Source organism: Patagioenas fasciata, chromosome 6 (genome assembly GCF_037038585.1).
Source record: "Patagioenas fasciata isolate bPatFas1 chromosome 6, bPatFas1.hap1, whole genome shotgun sequence".
Taxonomy (NCBI): Eukaryota; Metazoa; Chordata; class Aves; order Columbiformes; family Columbidae; genus Patagioenas; species Patagioenas fasciata.
Genome location: NC_092525.1, coordinates 23,906,929 through 23,928,228, shown reverse-complemented (window position 1 = coordinate 23,928,228; position 21,300 = coordinate 23,906,929). Strand labels below are relative to the sequence as shown.

The 21,300-nt window shown below is 41.0% G+C and overlaps 1 protein-coding gene across 4 annotated transcripts in view; it reads right to left on the bottom strand.

Annotated features, from left to right (window-relative positions):
* The window catches only part of MTA1 (metastasis associated 1), an 83,923-nt gene that overhangs the window by 9,482 nt on the left and 53,141 nt on the right, over positions 1–21,300 (bottom strand). For 3 of the 4 annotated variants that reach the window (XM_071810271.1, XM_065841685.2, XM_065841683.2), the window contains exons 12-17: positions 16,451–16,566; positions 15,451–15,602; positions 13,633–13,822; positions 13,172–13,261; positions 11,195–11,347; positions 10,168–10,203 (exon numbers count right to left, since the gene is read on the bottom strand). In XM_071810271.1, the coding sequence (XP_071666372.1) occupies positions 10,168–10,203; positions 11,195–11,347; positions 13,172–13,261; positions 13,633–13,822; positions 15,451–15,602; positions 16,451–16,566 (737 nt within the window). Of the gene's footprint in view, positions 1–3,942; positions 3,955–10,167; positions 10,204–11,194; positions 11,348–13,171; positions 13,262–13,632; positions 13,823–15,450; positions 15,603–16,450; positions 16,567–21,300 lie in introns of all 4 variants that reach the window. The other variant, XM_065841682.2, reaches the window with a different exon arrangement.

Genomic DNA, 21,300 nt, shown 5'->3' with positions numbered 1-21,300 from the left:
ATAGGACAGGCATCAGGAAACGCTGTTGCTGGCTGCAGAGGTTATCAGTCTGAATTCTGCTTCCACATTCCTAGCAAGCTTCCCAGCTTGACTTTTGAAACTTCCCATCGCTACCGAGTTAAGCTGTGATGAAACAGCGAAGTTCTTTATCAAACCCAGAAAAGATGAATTTTGACAGCTCAGGGTCTGCACTCAACAAGATTCCTTGAGATTCTCCTTGGCAAAACCTAACACAATGTACCCCCAGCAAGCGTGTCAGGGAACACATGGCACAGCAACGCATAAGGCGGGAGGAAGGCGGACCGGGGGACATTTTCTGAGTGTTAGATATCATGACACCACATTCAAATCAACAGTTTGTATCAAGTATATTTTCCATTCTGGGTAGATGTATGCTGTTGGCTACTTCAAACATGAAGATACACTTTCAATTTTTGCAGGATTTTTGTGCCTAAGTATCCACAGAGACGAAGAAATAGTTGCCAGAGACATTCCCACCGAATCTGTAGAACAGATGTACCAGGCACCAAGCAAGAAGACCAGTAACAGCCTTTGGATGTTGACAAAGGTGATGCAGGCACCAGATAATCACTCCTTCTTACATGGGAGCAGCAACCGCCTCCAAAACACAGCTGTGAGCAGCCACTGAAGCTGGACAGACAAAGAGCTCCACAGATGCTGGGAAACAGCACAGCCAGCAGGATGCAACCTGGGCCTGTTGGCTTCAGAGCTGAGCTCTAACACTTGCTGTTTTCTTCCCTGTTCCATGGCAGAAAGATAACATTTTCTCCATTCACAGGAGCTCCGAGAGATGTAAAACAACTGATGCTGGTCCCTGGATTGAAGCCATACATTTCCTTTTAACCACACTCCAGATCAGTTCTTTTCTTGTAAAAAGAACATACACGATGCCAGAAAAGACGAGCCTACAGGAGCAGCTGATACGCGGCTGCTGCGATGGCTACTGCTGGATGTACAGACAGTAAACAGAGCTGTTCCCAAGCACCAGAATCAACCCAGAACATTCCACAGTGAGGTGTTGAGACTGATACAAACTGAGGGAGGGCTGAGCAGAACTGGTACTTACTGTGAGTCCCTAGGTTTCAGAGCCCTCAAACAGCAAAGCAGCAGCACTAAAAGGGATCCATCTCACCCCTGAGCTGAAGCTTCTATGACAAAGCTGCCCAAGACAACTTTTTGCTCCAGTAAAACAAGACACAAAACAGAGTTTCAATACAATTTATACTCTTGCTATCACAGTAATAAGGTATCCAATAGCACACAAATCTTAGCTACCTCTGAATTTTGCCTTCAGTCACACTCAGATAACTGGAATTTGAAAGAATAAATATAAAAGCAGACACTAAAAGGACTAGCTTCAGCTTATAATAAGTCACACCAAAAACATGCACAGCTGAAGCGCTGCTATTAAAGGAGCATCTCTTACCTGCAATGGTCACCACAGGGATGCAGAGAGACAGTGTAACATCTGTGACCCATTGCAGAACAGCTGTCAAGTCAACAGGATGCATTTGTACTGAAAACAACAGATTCTCACCCAAAAGTTTTTGGTGGCTTCTGTACTAGAGATGAGGTCTGCAACACAGGAACCTCTAAGCACTAAACCAGTCCTTGGTCTCTGGGTGAGGAGCGGTACAGACAGGTCACTCCCCACATGAAACTCAGTCCTCCCCAAGGTGCTTGTTCCATTTTGACAGATCAAGGTTTGAGAGATACTTCTCACACACACAACCATTCACAAGCAGGTTAAAAAAGGAGGGTAGAATATTAATATAAACCAGAAGCAAAATCCAACAGGGTTCTGGCAGCTCCTCTACAGGAGAAAAAAACCCCTGTCTTTATTTTATGGAATGATGTCCACAGAAGCCACAGGGTAGAAAGTGTGAATATTCCTTTTGACGATATCTAAGGTCCAACTGCTTGGATGCACATAGTTCCACACCAGAAACAACACTAAACTCCTTCAAATAAGGGGAAATAAAAAAAAAAAAAGTATCTAAGCAGATCTTCCTCTCTTCTGCAGTCAAAAAAATGGAAATATATTCTGAAAACTCAAGATTCAATGTTGCCTTTTTTTTCCACAGCACTGAAAAATTCCAAAGCCCTACAAAGTCTCCTCCCATTCAACTCCTCCTGCCAAAGTCACCTCTATACACTGAAATAAAGAGGAGGTCCCAGAGGATAACATGTAGACAAGGTAAACTGAAGGTGTATCTGCAGATAAGCATGGATGTCCTGTGCCACACACGATTCTGCATTGTCACTGAAATGGCAATAAAACACCTAATCACAGCACAGAGTCAGACACTCTCAAACATGCCCACAGCTTCGTGACAAAGACCCCAGAGCCGTTCCTCAAGCATAAGTACAATTACTGAGATTTTTGGCTCAAAACCAGACACAGTAGGTTACTGTGCCCTAATGATCCTTTAATTCTTCAAGTATCAAAGTTGCAGATGAATATATTCTCACCCTCTAAAAAAAGGCAGGTGGGGCATGACTATCACGAACAGCAAATTCAAGTCTGTTACTACTGTTAATTTGCAGTTTTGTCCTTTGGGGATGGGAGAACCATCTCTCAGTCATCCAACCTGCTTCTTTTCCAATAATCTTGTATCATTTGAATCTAACGCTTTTGGATTTGTTACATTTAAATTGAGAGGATATCCAAACCTCACTTCCTTATGGGAAGGAAACCTGCAGGTCTAGTGCCAGGGCAGCCCCAGAGCAGACACACCAGCTCTTTGCTGATCCAGCCCTGTTCCCCGTGAGAGGTCCTCAGCATCCGAACGGCAGCACCCAGAAATCACTCCCACTGCACAAACTCAGCCTGCTTTCTTACCAACACCACACAACTGCCATTTCCAGAAGCAGGAGAGTCCAAACCCGCAGCAGCGCACCCAGCTCCGATGGGAGTGCAGGGGTATTGCCATTAAGGTTCTACAGCAAGCACCAACGAGCTGCAGAACGAGCACCAAACTTTTCTACTTGGTAGAAATCTTCCAGTGCATTTCCGTTCCTGAACATACACACCATTGCCTGTATATTTACAGAGCATTTCACAGTTGGCAAAACAAGTTTGTACAGAGCTGACCCTAGTGCCAAGGAGGAAGAGCAGCCCAGCTTCCGGCCACTGCCTATAACTTGGTTTTAAACTTATATTTATTTTCTCAAATTTACTAATGCATGTTTTCAGGATATTCACCAAACACAAAAATAAGGGTCCTTCATCTCATGTTAACATAATTAATCTTTTCTTTTTTTCTTTTTTAACCAATGAGGACATTAAGCAATTAGTCACAGATGGTGGTTTGTTTTTAACTTCTGTTTACCGAAGAGAAGTATGATGCAGAACACGCAGTAACATTCATGAACATGTCTTCAGTCACAATGAACAAAGAACTCAGCACACACTTTCAGAGCCAGCAAGTTTACTATACTAAAATACATTGCTTTCAAAAAAAACCACTCTTCATATGCATTTTCCTTTTCCAAAAGTAATCCTACTCCTGGGATTCCATCCTTCCCAGCAGCAACAAAAACATCAACAGTACCACATTTGTGAGCAAGCTAGAAAAAAAATATAAAAATTCATGCATGAATGAGGTTTGATGAATAAAGATTTCACTTCCAAGTTACTGGTTCACTTGAAGTAGTCTCTGTGTGTTGACATATACACATATACAGTTTTTGCAAGTTTCTAAGAATACTGTAGCACTCCCCTTAAGCTGCCAAGAGTGTGTTACCACTGTGAGTAGACTGAGTGTCCACCTTCTATGATCAAAGGCTATACAGAAACTTTCAGGAATGCAAGTGCAGCAAGCAGAATAGAGCATAAATTGTACCAAACACTACCTAGACTAACATTTTCTTAAAATTGTGTTGTACATAAAAACAAGTTTTAAATCGCAATTTACTTACCTAAGTAAGTTCCTACCAAGATTGGCAAAGGAAAAGGAGAAAAAAAGATTTAAGGTTAAAAAAAGGAAAGATTCACACAGTTCAGAAAACAGCAGCCCAGCCCCATGCAACAAATACAGAAACACAGGCTGGTTTGGTTGTAATGAAACACAGAAGTGATCACAGTTCTCTGTGGGACAGATAAACCCAAGACAACATTAAACAAACAGTAACTGCAAATGAGAGCTTTAATTCTGCACGAGTAAGTAGTGGCTTGTTACCCACCTCCTTCCACTAAACACTGCGAATTAACCTAACTGGATTTGGACAGTACTTCTCAAAATGCTCAGTCTAACAGTTCACATTACTTTGCTTCACAGTACCTCACAGATGATGCATTTGTTCATGCAAAGCTGCATCTTCTGCTAAAAGTACTTTGGGGACACTAATAATACTTTCTGGGCAGTGACATCCAACTATAATGAGTCGGTAGTGACCCTTGGACAGAATGGTGAGAATGGAGAGCCGCTGTCTATCTTGGTGTTGAGTCAGTCAACACAATCCACTCGCATTCCTAAAACAGCATCCTGGTGTATTCTGGTCTGGCTGTAACACACTAAGTAGTTAAAAAATAGAGGTAACAAAACAATGCACCTCAGTGCTTTAGGATTTGCTGATCCAAGCTATGTAAACTAGAAACCACTGAATTATTCACTCTTCTTAGAACTGGGAGTATTACACATCATATAAATATATATACATGTGTGTGTGTATAGATATACATACACATTATATGTATCATACATGTAGATTCCACTTAATTACACGTTCAGGCTTCGTACTATCAGGCGTATTTGCAATTCTACCCTCGCATTTTTGTGCATTAATTTCCTCTCATTTTAATCGCACCCGCTCCCTATCACTGCCTTGGGACACGCACTCTCCTCTCAATCAATGTTTGCATCTTACTCCATACCATCCCTCATAAATGAAACGGTTTTCACTAGTCAATCCACAGAGCACGATGCACATCCACTGATTCCGTTTCCAGATCTTTCTCTGCAACACCAAAAGAAACTAATCACAGTATCACAGCTAAGCTGGAGGCAAGTGAAAAAGGTTTCACTTAACATCTGAATACAAAATCCTAAGTACGATTCTCAAAAAATAATCTGTACTTTTGGCATATAATCTAAAGCAAGGAAGTTGCACAGCCACATGGTTCTTGGGGTCTCCAGAAAGCATTTCAAGCAACTTGTCATTCTTCCCAGCTGTGCTGCTGCTGGCAAGAAGTGCCTCCTCTTAGAGGCACTGAATATACTCTCTCGACACTAGTCAGCATGACACTGGTCCGGATATCAACAGCTAGAGCCAGGACTCTTCCCCAGCACCCCATGTATCACACTATTAATTAAAGGACCAATACTGCCGGTTTCCAGTCATTCCTAGATGGGCAGGTTTCCTTTGGTTGGTTATCCTTGATTTCAGAAGGGGAGCCAGGGCCACTGCTGACAAAGGCAGAATTTTGATGAAAATTATGCATACAGGTAAGACGAAATTTTCTGCAAGGTCCAAGTCAGCCAGACAAAACCTTTGAGATAAGTCTGATCACCTACATGGCTGATGCTAGAGAACTTCCTTATATTTCTGGTTTTGATCAAGAACAGTGTTTCCACTTCCATGCTCCTCTCTTGATAATTAAACTAATGCCATGCTAGGCTGATGAATGCTTCCACTTCTCAGAGTTCATTCACGTTTCCCCAAAAGGAGGTGAGAAACAATGAACCAGAACACATTAAATTAGACCGACATTCCATTTTGTCTTAGAAATTCCCAGTAGCACAAGCAAGGTATTCCAAAAGTTAATTAACCTCACTCAAAAATCTGCAGCTTGTTTCTAGCCAAAGGTTTTCTACTGTACCTTCTGGCTACTGCAGCTCATTATTCCATTCCCAGTTAGACTAAAAAGCCCTCTATTATTACACTTCTGCTGCTCCTGTCAGCACAGACAAACATCTACAACTTCCACTTTGATAAAAGCATTTTCCATTATACAGCGTGTTTTCCAGTCCCTTCACCATTTTCATGGCTCTTCTATTTACCCTCTCCAATTTTCAGCATTTGAATCGCTACCATTTTATCAATGCAAGTCTGTCACTGGGAAAAGCCTTCCCTTTATTTCAGCTACTCATTTGTGTTCTCTCTCTGCCAATTTTACAGTGCATGTGATGATCCTGAAAAACAGATTTGATTAGATGGTGTAAAAGAGAGAGGAAAAAAAAAAACTACAAAAAACCTAACAATGCTCCCTCACTTCGTTCAGTAGGAATTTGCATAGACAAGTATCACGTAGACCCTGTACTGGGTAGCTGTAAGGGAAAAAGGAAGCAGGGTCCAAAACATAAAACATCCTGTCTACCTCTCTAGAGGAAGTTTCATGGCAAATATTGGCACTCAACCCCCAGAACATTAATGAAAAAGCAATAAACTAATGATTTTTTAACATCTCACTGTATTTGACAACTTATGAGACTCCATGTACTTTTCATGCTCCAAAAACAGGATTCTGCAGCAATCTGTCCCTGCTAATCTAATGTTGAAGGAGAGTTGTGAAGGGCACTGTATGCTAGTGATGCTTCCAGCCTGACTTAGAGAAGAGGAAAACAAAACAGATGAAAGGACTACACCCTTTTTATAAAACATAGTGGAGGGTAGTGAGGAGAGATCAGATTAAGAATGGTTTCCTCTTCTTGGAATTCAGGCACCAGTGGAAACTCTAGATGCCTGGCCAGACAATTCATATTCAAAGTCTGAAAAAGTTCAGCTCTCTAGAGTTAAGCAGGGATGAGCCAGAAAAAGAAAAGGTAAAAATAGTTGGAGTTACAGTAGCAAGAGAAAAACAAAATTCTAAAATCTTAAGTACTCTTTTAAGTTCAGCAATTTCCAGCATTTCCATAATTAGTTTTAATTAGCTCTGGCTGCAGCCCACTAACAAGCCTCCTTTTCCTCCTTGATCTCTCACCACCAAGGTCCCCCTTTTCCCAGCCTTTCCTCAATTCCCATTACTACCTCTCTTCACAGAGCTCAGCCTGACCAACCCACACCCACCCATAGGCCAGGTGGTCCTTCCATCTCCAATCCCTCCGCCCTCAGTCATTGTCTGGGCACATTTAGGAATGATGTTTCCATTTGTGCAGGAACGTTCATCAAGGCACTTCACCAATTAACTTTTCTAAGAGCTGAATTCTAATTACTGACCACTGAATTACCAAAGGGTGGCAGAGCCTCATATGAAAATCTTCCAGCAGTGCTGCCTGAAGAAATACCCAAAAAATTATATGAACAATTCAATTTTCAGCAATGTTAAACGGCCTAATTCTAAATGAAGAAAGCAGGTGTCATAGGAATTTAAATGCCTTAGAAACCTGTCCACCAATATATACCTATAAACGTGGATCTTAATGCTTTACACTAAGAAAACTCATCACATGCAATCAGAACAGCAACCAGGCATAATTTACAGTATTGATACTTCTCCCATGAGTTGGGAAGTAATAACCCAGCACCAAAAGGCTTTTATCACCAGCAAAGAGGCAAAGCCAACCATAATTGCTGTTCACTGTTTTATGTCAGGGTCTGCGACACAGTGACCTGTCCAAACCAGAAGAATCTTCCAGGTGCCATCAACACAGAACATCAGCAGGAACTACAAAACCCCCTGGATAATTCCTATAACATTGCAGTATGTTAAACATCTCCTTGAAAACTATTTCAACATAGGTGGACAAGGTGTCTTCCTGCACCTAAATTTGTGCAAAGGACATTTTCAGCCCCTCCGCACAGCTGTATCAACACCAGCTTTTCTTTGCAGCACACTCCTACAATGACCTAAGTCAGCCAGTGTGCCACCATGTATCACCAAGGGCATAGGAAAAGCATCAAAACAACAAAAAATCTCCCATATTTTCCCATAGTATCTACAGGAACTATGTAAATGAAGAATCTGACTGGTTATAACAATTCAGTTTTACTCTCATTAATATTTTTCTTCTAGCTTAGGTCAGTGATAATTTAAAAAATCAGTCACTCTGGATAGATGGGTTTATTTCAGTCCTTTTACACTAACTCACTGCCTCCTAAATTCTGATCACAAGGTTTCATTGCTCTTGCGGCCATTCACCCCTTCTTCACAACAGTTCTGGCTTGTGCCGTTCCTCTCCAACCTCCTTCTCTCCCAGGCCAGTGATTCCGTGTGACTCCATCCAGAGGCAAGAAGTCTTAGCACTGTGTCCCCAGTTTGGGTACAGCACAGGAGACTGGCATCACCCATGCTCAGAGCCAGCAAAGCTTACCAGCTCACATGCAAAGCACTGGGGACCAGTGCTGAGTGGCATCGGCACATAAACTGGCTCCAGGCCAGAAACAGATCCACCAACATTCCACCATCTGTTTCCCTGTGCCCAGCAGATCTTGACCCAGGTTCTTTAAACCTTGTTTCCTTGCAGGTGGTTCCCTTCCTTCTCTGTCTCGGCAAAACTTCCAGCAATCCAGGGTCAGAAAATATTCCAGATGTTAAACTTGCAGCATGACAAGCATTTTTCATTCACAAATAAATCTCAACCAACAAGTTTAAGCTGAAATGCTCGTAAGTATATCCAATTACACTCACTGTCCCAGCAGGGAAACAGATTCTGGGACTGATTTGTACTCTGTTACCCAGCAGTTATAGGAACAAATATTACTCCAAGTATTTCAGTGGCTGGCTGAGAACAGACCAAGAAGATGAAGCAGCAGGGGCTCGGTGACAGCCAGTCCCTGCACAACTATGCACACACACATCAGAGAAACACGTGTTCTGAGGAGCCTGAACAGGTACTTCACCAAAATCTTCCTTCTGCAAACTGCTCCAGCAACAGTTATGACTGAAATCTACCTAATCAAATATGTACATCAGCAGACAGATGTTTTAACATACTAAACCAAGAATCCTCCGTTTCCAGTAAGTGCATGTTCTCAGGTTATCAAATCCAGCACTCTACACCGAGAGAGCCTGAGGGAAGGGTCAGTTCTTCTGCCACCTCCCTCCTTTGGGCTACATCATCTCAGAGCATCAGCCCAGTGTCACCTGCTGAGTGACTGAGCAGTCCCCAGGCTGATGAGGACATTCAGCAGGGAGCAGCGGGCATGCCCACAAGCAAGTGGTCACTAGGAGACATGGAAATTCAGCAAGCTACTCCACATCTGCATCCCTCATTACTAGACAAAGCTTCTGAGGAAGGCAAACTGACCAGGGCAGCATGGTTCTGCTGTTCTTCCCAAAACACAGAGGTTAAAAAGCACAGTGAAAACTCAACAACAAAATATCAAGGTATAAATTCCCAAAGACAGCAAGACAATCACTGTCCTCATTCTCATTGTTTTCTCCACATGCACTTATATATGCGTGCATGCAAATATTGATAACAGCCATCCACTGCTTCAGCCATCAAACAAAAAGCTTAACATCAGGGCATGCAGTGTTGGCCATTTCATGGTAACACATACGCTTAAGATTTTTGTTTGCCTGCCTCATGATGACATTTGTATAACCTAACTACTCAAAATTGGTCTGTTTTATACAATTTGGTTAAGTGACACCACATGCGTATTTCCTGCACTAACACAAACTGAAGCTTCTGAGGTCTATTCGGTAGTCAGAACAAATTACTTCTTAACCTGTTCAAATTTTGCAAACCATTTCTACTGCAAGTAGAGAACACACAATCTCTCCCTGGAGAGACTGTCCACTCACAGTGGAGAATATAGAGGCTTGAACATGGGACTCAATGTGAATACTGTCTCCTATTTCTTTTGGTCGATGTGAATTTAAAACAGCTCAGGATGCATCAAACTTGGATTTCTTCAAACTCAAATAGCAACACAACACCTAATTTCAAACCAACCATCACAGCTTTCAGCAGTTCCACAGAACTGCTAGAAAACTCTTCTGTCAACTTGAGAAATGAGTAACCAATTCAGAAAATAGCACTTCATGTCTTCAGTAGGGTTGCACAACTTGTCATCTGCATGTGAAAAGCCTGGAAGGTGAGCAGCATAACCACAGGTGGAAACAGTTATCCAAGGAACACTTAGACATCAACACAGAAGGTGCACACAGACTCATAAGCCACAAAGCACAGACAAGCCAGCAGATGAAACTAAAAACCACTCTCCTAGCATAAGCTGAGCGCAGCTTCAAGGTCTTACCCCTGCTAGGCATCAACAGGCGCTTCTTCATGTTGCCTGACAGAGCACAAGTGGACAGAAAAGAGAAAAACATCACATCAGCAACCTGAACAGCAGCAGTTTAAAAAGTTCTTAATGTTAAAACACAAAAAATAAGACATCAAATGTCTGCAATTGAATTTTAGGTAAGCCACATATAAAGTTAAAATTAAAGGTAAAAAAGGAGAAAGATTCTCTGTATCTTCCTCCCTGCTCAGGGCCATAATTAAACAAGTTTCTCTCCCCTGTTATGAAGAGCTACCCTCGATGTTCTCACTCCCATTAAGACCACTTGAACATGACCTTTTATCCTCATCTGAGAAAAGACTGCACTTCCTCTTTCCCGACGCTCTCAGGCAAGAGCGACTCTTCTGAACAGAGCCCTGGAGTCTGTGCCAGGAACACCCTGTATCTATCTCCCACTTTAAACACCTTCCCCTTGCCTTTTCGTCAGGAGGAGATGAAGCCCAAACTCCACTGCACAGAGGTGCTCAGTGACAGGGCCAAGAAAAGCGAATGCTCTGGTTCTGCGCAAAGCAGGGGCAGGTTGATGCCATACCACATCTGGCACATCTGCCTCCCTGAGCTGGGCAGCCACCTCGCTCTCACAATGACACGCAGCTTAAAAAAAGCTGTAAACCTCAAAAGAAAAATAAAACATCACTGGGAAAAGCTACTGAAGTTCTCTTCATACTACTAATTTAAAAACTGAAGGGCATTTTCTCCCTTGCTGTCCCATTTGCAAGGTTGGTCAAGCCAGGCCGAGTTCCACTCGCACAGCAGCTTTATGTGCATGTGCCACCCAGGCAGGACACACCACATGTCACACCCGGAAGGAGAAATGGGACAAATAACTTTCACAAAAGGAAAAAACTAACACCCCCCCCCCAAGAATGAGAAACTTCCAATTTATATAAAGGGCTATAATTTAAAACAACCTCCTTGTATACTGAAAGGACAGAAGAAAAAGCCTATACAGAAAATATACATTTTGCAGAAAAATATTTACCATCCATTCCATTGTGTTGCTCGTAACTTCTTTTGCCCAGGATAGTTGGGGACCCATTATTAATGACAGGCGTAAACTTAGCAGGAGTCAGGTTGCTGAGAGAACTGGACAAGCTCTTTGCAGGATCTGGTTTTGGAGGACATGGATGAGACTCTGTTGTAAAAACAGCAAGGGTTTTTTTTTGTTAGTGAAGATACTGGAATTATAAATATGAAAACAACATGCAAACTTCCAAGGTGACCAAGTATACCTCCCCTTATATACCATCTCAGTCAAAAATTTTGACTGGAGATTGCTATTTATATAAAGCATTTTAAGTATATTTAGGGATTCACTTCTACTGAAGATATTGAAATCAATGACAAAATATTATCCTAAAATAAGAGCTGATAACAGAAGCACTTCAGATCTATTTGCAAAACACTATTCTCTGAAAATCTGGAATCATTTTAGGGGTGCTCCATATTAAAAGCTGTCTTTGAGCAGTCATGTAACACCCCTAAACTCTGGGGAAATTAGAACTTTTCCAGTTTTTCAAGATATGTAAAAAATACAATTTCTAAACTGGCCAAACAAGTGAAGATTCTAAGCATACCATTAAGAACACAGAGAGTCTGAATTCAAACTTTTGGCCAAGGTAGAGATCAAGCACACACTATTTAAGTGAAAACACTTTCTCAAAGTTTTGGGGTTTTTTTCTCAAAGTTACAAGCAACAGCAAACGGGCGCTTCAAACAAGTTTTTCTCTTGCAGCCCCAACAGCCAAGTAACATAAAGCACGCTGAGCACAATGGCTCCAAAATACATCTTCATCAGCCTCCCTGTTTCGTTCACCCCCTTCTACCAGCTCAATAGTCAAATGGAGACTCTGACACAGCACAACTGAAATGTCAAAATCTACTGCTACCATCTGTACAACTATTAAAAGCAGGATTTCATCCAACAGCAAAACTTTTTCCTTTCCTGGCTTTATTTGGTTGCACTATATATATCCAAAGGTTTCTCAATTTGCATTTCTCATTGGTACACAGTAGAAGTACAACACTCAGAGAAGCAGTAAATACTTAATAAACCGTGAGCCTTCCAATATTTAATCAAAAAAATTTTCAAAGAAACATAAAATCAACTCCAGTGTAAAAAGCCAATCAATTTCCTTGTTAACCTGGAAGCCTTCAAGGCATCACTGTCCAAGCCAGCCTTCTGTGGTTAGACCTGCGTTAGACTGCTGTTAAAAACCCGAGATGCGTCTTCACAGCATCTCTAGCAACGTTAGGGAAAATGATTTTGCCTTCATTTGAAGGCAGAGCCGGCACGTCATGTAGCAGGTGCCTTCCAGCACCTCAAACTTGCACCGAAGTCCTGGACAAAGCTACTCAGTATTCCCCAGAGTTCAGCTGATGAGCCCCACGTCCTCATGAAAATTATACAAATAAAACACCCTCCCCCCCCCCAAAATAGAAGAAAGTAAATAATAGAAATATATTCCCTTTGTCTAGCTCCAGCACAGAACAGCCAGCAACTGACCGACAAGCTGTGGGACGCAGTGCTGTCCTAAACACAAGAGGTTTCTTGGAGGACCCAAGAGTAAGAACTGCCTCCAGATAGCCCAAAAATTGGAACAGTGGACTGACCAATTGTTTCCAAAACATTGCGTTCGTGCCTCCAGTAGCAGACAGTAACTTGCCCCCATATGCATCAGAGGCCACAGTAAACACATCCCTGCCTTCACCCGAAAAAGTTTCTGATACAGCTCTGTGAGCCACTAGGCCTGTCAAATTAAGCAGGAGAAGGAAAAAGGACAAGTTCATGGGAAGGTTTCTATGTTTTGTTTTATAATACAGAACCAGCATCTAAATCCAGAACGAAATGGAAAAAGAAACAACAGAATGAACTAGTAGGTTTTTTTGTTTGGTTGTGGGTTTTTTGTTTGGTTGTGGGTTTTTGTGTTTGATGTTGTCTGCTTTTTTTTTTTAATACCTAAATACCGGAGTACTGCTTCTAAAGGCTTTCGAACCACTTGCTTTAATAGCAATGGGTTTTCTGATGCCTCAGGTAAACGTGCTGTGCCTGTAAAATAAAGAAAAATAATTAGAGGCTAAAGACATTCAGGTATTACAGCAAAACTAAATAAATAACTCAAGGAGCTTTCCAATCAAAAGGAATTCTACAGGTTGCAAGCGTGTCTTGGCAACAGGACACACATGCAGAATGCTAAATGTAATAGCAAACATGGATATTTTAAAACAAACAACTCATGAATTTTCAAAGTTATTTGTCTAGCCCACAATCAGTTGGAACTCTGTGCAAATACAGGTAGATTTTGTGAAACCACTGGCTACATGCAAGAGGGCAACGCAAGAAGTTGCAACTCAAACTTTATAGGAAAGGAATCTCCAAGAGCTCCTTTGCAAGTCTGTCCCAGCTGCATCACCACTCACATTCTGCTTTAATTGCTGCACTGTTAATAGGCAGATAGGGATGTCTCGCAGCGTGCCAAGGGCGCAAGATATCTCGACACAAACGTCTGGCAATTCTTGTCAGTTTTGTTGTATGGAGATAGAAAGCCTGTCGTGTTTTCATAGCAAACTTGGGGCTCCCACTGTTTCGTACTGGCACTCCATGAGGACTCTAGAAAGAAAGAAAAATAATTACGGTTTCTAAAAAATAGTTGTTGGAAAGTACGGGTTTAAAGAAGAGAAAGAATAACATTTAAAATCACTTTCAACTGCTGATTCACAGATATAAGAGCAGAAACCGTATTACAGATGAAAATATTTTTAGCTCAGCTATTACACGTTTCCAAAGTCATACCCATCAACATCTGGAATTTTCTTCCAAAATATCTCAAAGGATAAAATTAAGGTAAACATTTCTCTTCACAAGGAAGTATTTGTTTATTTATTTATTACTGTTTTAGAGTAGGGATCCAAAAGCCAGACCTAAAGAAGTTACCTGATGCCATCACATGATTTAGGGCTTACAGAGCCAAAAGAAGGACCCTCAAACTTTGCATGCTTAGAGTTGCTCTGAATATACGATGCAAACTCCTCACAACAAAGCATTTGTAAGGAGAGCAGAATCAGAAAAAAAGTTTTATGGCTAAAATATGCATCAGAAACTCACTTCCCAAAGCAAACTGAGAGCGTACAACATCGGTTTTGTCTCAGAGTTGTAAGAATTTCTGGTTTAATTCTTACTCTGAACTCACTGAATGTATTTACAGAGCTGTCAAATATTCTCTGCATGTAATAAAGAATAATACTGCAAGAAATTTATCTACTACAAAGAGTGAAAGCAGTATCTTCTTCATGAAAAGCAACTAAGTCAACTAAGTAGAATTAAAGTAGAATCTTGTGAGTAGGAAGAATGTTCAGTCTGGGGAGGCCAAGGCTTTCCCCTCTCTGAATATTTCCATACTTTTTAATTAACAAACAAGAGCAATAAGGCTGATAATACCTAGCAGTTATGTCAGCAATTAGGCAGCTTCAGAGGGCAAACAAAAGCTTGGAAAGGACAGAGGTTAAACAAAAGAAACAGAACAGAAACAGAACGATAGCAAAGACTAGGAGGGGGAAGGAAATTAATCTAAGACCAAAGTTCAATGTGCATTATCCTTCTGTTCACGTGAGGCAGCTACTTTTTCCAATCAACTCAATGTATGATGCTTCCAGACTGAACTGCACCAAATCCAAAAAAATTCTGAGAAGTTTCGTTTAGAAAAAAAAAAAGGAGAAAAAGTAAACAGAATCAGCTCATGCAGTGCTTACTCAAACATAGCTAAAATGAAGGAGGATTAATTTAAAAAGATAGGATAAAGTAGAAAAACAAGATAAGGGATCTCTAAAAAGCCACTAGCTATTTGCAGTATCTAATTTTGAATGTGCCTTGGGAAAAGGAACAGGTTTCAGGAAATAATTAATTCCTTTATGGAAAAATTTCCTCTTCCCCCTACAGCAAAAATTATGGAAACCAAATACCAGAAACACATCATTAAGTTATCCCATGTACTTGACGGCTAGTTTGGTAAACAAATTATGTGTTGTTTTTTTCTCAGGGCAGTACTTGGCAACAAAGGAAGTATAGCTCAAGTTAACATGCCAGCTTTTGCAAGACATGAAATACCAAACCCAAGGACAACAATGGAGGCTGAAGGCATTCTCTTTGTAGTTCAATATTTAAGAAGAGGGAACAATTAGTTAGCTATCATGGCACCCAGCTTTCCAGAGCATGCAGCAAGGTGCTTTGCAGATACCTACCAAATTATTGCGGTTTGGTCCTGGCCTCTCCCCATCTAACCGTGTTGGCATTTTCAAGCCACCGTATTTCTTCCAGTATGTCCAACAGGATGCACAGAGGCGACACTGCATGTTAGGGGGACCCCAAGAATACCACTGGTAAGACTGTGTGGCTAGAGATAACAAAGGTGGAAATTATATATATATATCCTTAAACAGGATCACTTTTCAGAGCTTATTCTCTTTAGAACCGTTACAAAATAAAACCACCACAAAAGTAAACCCACACAAAGACAGTGCGAAGCTCAAACAGACCTTAAAAACCTAATGATAGCTTCACTGTTATCCCCACTCTTAAAGGTACTTGTGATTTCAGCAGAACTAATAACACATATGAACCCCTTTAAAAACATGAACAGAAAAAAACTACTAGCAGGATGGGCAATTCTCCTGCCAATGAAACGGAAAGTTCTCATTTTGCAGGACTTGTAAACAACAATTTCTGCAGAGCATAGGAGAGAGGGAAGATAGTCTTCAAGAACTCCCCATACATTAATTTTACGACTAAAGAACTTATGAAATCTGTGCCTTGACTTCTCGTACACTCCTACATTCCAGCATCTCTAAAGGCTTCCCACAAAGGAGCACAATCATTAGAACTCAGTATATCAAGATCAGGCACCAGACCAAATACGATGATATCACATAGTTTGAAATTACTGAAAAATTCTGAAAAAAATGTCAAGTTCCCACCTTGGTGATTTAAGTTTTTGCTCAGTAGCTACCTGCAATTACGTAGGACATTTACTAACTCCTCCTTTAGTGTTTCATCATTCTATTTGCAAGTGAAGCACCAGTAACTCAAAACCCACTTTGCTTAAATTCAGCTATGTCAAATTCTGTCCCCCCAGCCTTTCAAAGACACCTCTCCCACCCCTCACCACCACACAGCTTTGATTCTTCTGTTTGGGACACAGCACCCACGCTCTTTGTACATCTCCCACCCCAGCACGTCACTTACTATAACAGCTCTCACAGGCCCGTCCTGCTGCCGTGTTCTGTGCCTGTACTCCAGTACCATTTACCACTCCTGGTTTGACATTATTTACATTGATCTGGTTGGGGTTTGGCTTGTTACTTAAAACACAAAGCAAAAAGGAGGACAATGATTAATTGAGGCATGCAATTATTTACGTGACTTAAGGATATATGGGCCAAAACATTTGAAGATTTAAATTTCATCCATCGTGTGGTTTACAGAACAAGCTGTACGTACTCACCAGCAATTTGACTTCCATGACTACACTGTCTCCAATAATATTTAAATAACATCAATAATAAAAAATAAACATAATATTAGTGAAATGTCATTTTCAAGAATCCAGACCCATTTAAAACAATAAATCAGTGAGGCCAGGCAGGTATCTTTCTTACTATCCCAGACATTCTAATCTAGATGACAAAAAGATATTACCTACAGATCTCTCAATCCTCAACACAAGGGATATTTTACTTAAATCTCCAGAAACAAGGCTGGAGAAAGGAGCAGGAGAGCAAAGCAGAGAAAACATCGAACAAAATCTTTGCATGTGGCATATACACAGAGATTTTAATGAATATGAACCTTCTCACAAGTCTTAAACTATCATTAGCACTTCTATAAAGCATTTAGGTTTCTACTCAATTAAAAAAGTCTAAAAGCTTAACATTTGCAGAGCAAGAAATCCATTGATGGTTGTCACTAATATATTCTAACATAACATCTGAATCACCTCAGCTCATCCTTATACTCTCTTAAAAACATTGACTCAGGGGAAAAAAAGAAGTTATTGGCATGAGCTGAGAATGGAAGGGCAAACAAAACTTTGGCACAGAGAGCAGGATGGAATAGTACAACATCTCTGTAGAGGAAGAGATGTCCAAGGGGGAAAAGGAGGCATTCAAAAAATCCTTGGCATGGGAGGGTACAATAAGGACAGAGAATCGATATTGCAGTGAGAGGACATCTGAAGAACAGAGGAAGATGGGAGAAGTCATACAAGAAGTTTCAAAGAAGAAAAATATACCAGGAGCTTATGAAACAGATCAAGATTCCAAGGTGCTGTTAGGAGCTCAGCTCACAGAGGCAAGAAAAAGCAGGCAGCCTTTGGTACCGACTTGTGCCAATTGTGTTTCACCCATATTCTCTTACCTGACAACTGAAGAGAGTGGGCATACTCCTCTTATTTCTAACTAATAAACCCATGATTTGGAATCCACTCATTCAAGCAGAAATATCTTAAAATGGGCTTTATAAAACAGCTTTCTGCAAATGCATTTTCTTATATATCAGTTGCACACTGACACAGGAGTCACACTGATTTCAGTGACCGGGAATATTTATTACTTATCACTCTGGCTAGCGTTGCAAAAACAGCATTGTGGGAACGTGGCCAAATTAATTTCTTTCTAATGGGGCATTAATATTAGGTTTCATGTTCTCAGCAATGACCCCCCCGACGGAGATCCAAGTGACTGAATTCTGAGCACAACTGGCTTTTGCAGCTCCAGAACAAACCCAAACGCTACTGGGGAGCTCACACTGCCCTGGAAGCCAGGTCATCCTTCTCCTCATTTGAACGTGTCTCATCAGGCACCAAGACATAGAGCTTGGTTAAAGTGCTATTTCTGGAGACAGAACAGATTCTGCTGAGGACGACCTACAAGGACCACACATGCATTGCATAAGGAGGTAAGAGAGTATTTGCCCAGTCCAAGATAAAAACTTGTGGAGAGCATTCTGATGGTGCTCCTCACTGTGAAGTTCAGGGTTTCTGCAGAAAAGAAAGCTTAGGAGGCAAAGCATCACAGAAATACTGAAAATAGATTGGTCCTTCAGTACGCTAAGCAGCCAAAGCACAACCCAAAAGCAGCAGAGAAGAAAAATAAAGGAATTTAAATTAACAAGCCTGATTAGGTTTCTTGTCCTTTTGCTTATGAATTTGCCTGGCCCTTACAAGGATTAAAGTGTTCTGAGGTGATTATCAAAATGGCACGAAGTTCTGACACCACAGATGGCAGGAGATCTGCAGAAACATTTAACAAAGGCAAAGCTGAAAGAGGAGGCATTCATGCTACCCAGCACTTTGCTCTGGGATGTCACTATAGTAACCTACTCCAAAAGAACTCCTGCCAACGATTCACTAGCAAACCCCATGTGCAAACATTACCAAGATGCTGTAAAACAAACAGTCCTCACAGATGTAGAGTTACAAGCAGCGTTGCCCAATAGCGGAAAAAAAAAACAACCGAAGAAAACTAAGCCTCCACTCCAGGTCTTGCTGCTTCCCTTTGATACATGGATTTCAAACACAAGTGAAAGGGAAGCCGAGAGCTGATCACAAAATTGTCACACTGTAGTTATGGCAATAACTTCAGGAGTTTGAACAGCACAATTAATGTAGCTGCAGGAAGCAGAAGAAAGTGTGCTGCTCCAAAGCCAAGGTCAAGTTCCACAGGGGCAGTAACACTAAAATTTAGGCAGCTGATGTCTTTATCATATGAGAAGCAAAAAGCTCTTAATTGTTGATGATATGTTAATTAAACTTGTTTGATATCACCAAAGCCTGCTACAGCTTTTAACAAGAGAATTAGATGCATAACTGGATGAATCATTAGGCAATTAATGAAGCTGAAGTGAAAGATGCAAATAAGGTAGTGAGAATATTGATGGTGTGGTAAACTATCATTTCCAGTTCTTACGTTAGGAATGGAAGTCTTTTAAATGGGTTTGAGTTGCATTGGAGCAGTCAGTTACAGCAGAGCAGGGATCAGGATACGCAGATTTCTGGGCTGTACTCTGCAGCAGGTCAGTCTCAGCTCAGGCGAGTTTAAAGCACACACAGAAAGAAGGCGCTGGAAAACAGCCAGCACAGGCTGAAGCCCTGCCCAAAAAAATCAACCTGAATATAACCCTGAGATACGCAGAGCACTGAAATCCCCTCACTACACGTCTGACTGGCATTGCACCCACAGCACAGTGACAACATTTTAGCAGTTAACTATAAACTGAACAGTGAATGTTTTCCTGTTATTCAGGAAACCATAGTGGTGCTAGATGCAACAGAACAATTAAGAAATAAAGCCTCAGGAGTAAGAACATTTTTTAATCCTTCGTAAGGAACATTTATGCCATCATCTGCCTCTAGGCACCTAATTCAGGTGTCTGGATTCCTTATCCAAACGCAGACTGGTGAGCTCTCACCATAACTCTCCAGGCTACTGTAAATACTCACTTCTAAGTACAGGTCTAATGCCTGCTAAACAATGCTTTCTGAAGATGAGCAGCTTTCTCCAACAAAATGATGAAGATCGCCATTTTAACTAGCACAGCTACAAAAAAAACCCAACCAAACAAACTGCAAAAAGAACAACAAAAACAAACAAATCAACCACCCCAAACAGCATTACACCTTTAAGTTTTCCATGCTGTAACAGACCTCTGCACAATTAATCAGAGAAGGAAAAAAGCCTTGTTCCTCAGGCAGAGGGCAATCGAGAAACCAATAAAGGAATTATTTTCAGCGTATTAAGCCCCTTGCAGTCATCCAAAGCTTCAACTTATTCTTCCAGTTTCCCTTTTAGTGTAAAAAAAGAGGCAGGGTGGGGAGAACAGTATTTCCCTACTTTACAAGTTTGCGAAGCAGCATTTGCAGCTTAAAAAGTGCTTTGAGATTGTCAGATAAAATACTGTATGCAAAATGTATTAATTTACATTTACAGATGTAAATCTAAAATTTACATTTTACAGCAATACATTTTAGAGACCGGGGACTGTATGGAGTACTTCATTCTTCTCTTTATTTTCTTACGCCTTCTGAGATCACTTGGATCAAAGCAAAAGAGGAAAGAGCCACACGTTATGTCTCAGCCTTCATGATTTGCAGATGTCTTCATCCCCAAAAGCACCAGCTACACCACCAGACTGTTGCCAAAAAGGAGTAACTAGTACATATGCTTGTAAGAGTAGAAAAAACAGAATATGCCTTCCACAACAGCCTGAAGTGTATGTTTGGGTACAGACTAGAAGGAGAAAGAGACCACGACTACATCTGCAGCAAGAAGAGTCTCCCAGCCCCACGTTCAGGATGAAGCGTGTAAGAACACGGAATGTCTTTGTGCATTCAGGCTTCTGCTGCTTTATTTAACGCCACTTCCAGTGACAGAGAAATTGCTACAGACATCAACTAAAAGGGTTTTTTTTCAGGATTTCCTGAATGAAGAATTCAACTGATGTTATACTTTTTTCTTTCACCGAGAAAGCACATTAGTGCTTTTGAACCTAAGGGATGAACTACAAACCCACATGTACAAGCACTGGGTTCAGTCACACCAACTACAGATGTCAGTCCCAAACCCAAGGTTCTTCTTGGAAGGAGCACAGAAACGTTTGTCCAATATGTAGGACATATATGTTTTCCCAATATTTATGAGGTTGGTTTAAGACTTGATAACTTCACATCAATTACCTCTCCATGCTTCAGTTACCCACATTATAAAATTGGGGCGCAATCTCAAGTTAAAAAATATCAACTCTAAAGTTTCACATAGAGCTTCTCTTTTTCCCTGTATAGTGAGTATATGACATGAGAAACAGCCTTTGAAGACTGCTTCTATTTTCCTCCCCTCTCCCCAGATTTTCCTAATAACATCACAGGAACAAAGGAGGAAGACAGCCAGAAACAACAACAAAAAAATTGGTTTGAGTCTGATATGCTCCTGGATCGTTTTGCAAACAATTTTACACCAGTTTTTGTTAGAATAGGTTTCACTAAATCAGCTGATGTGTTTCTGCATAGGTCTTGTGACAGCCTACATCAAGTAATTTATTTT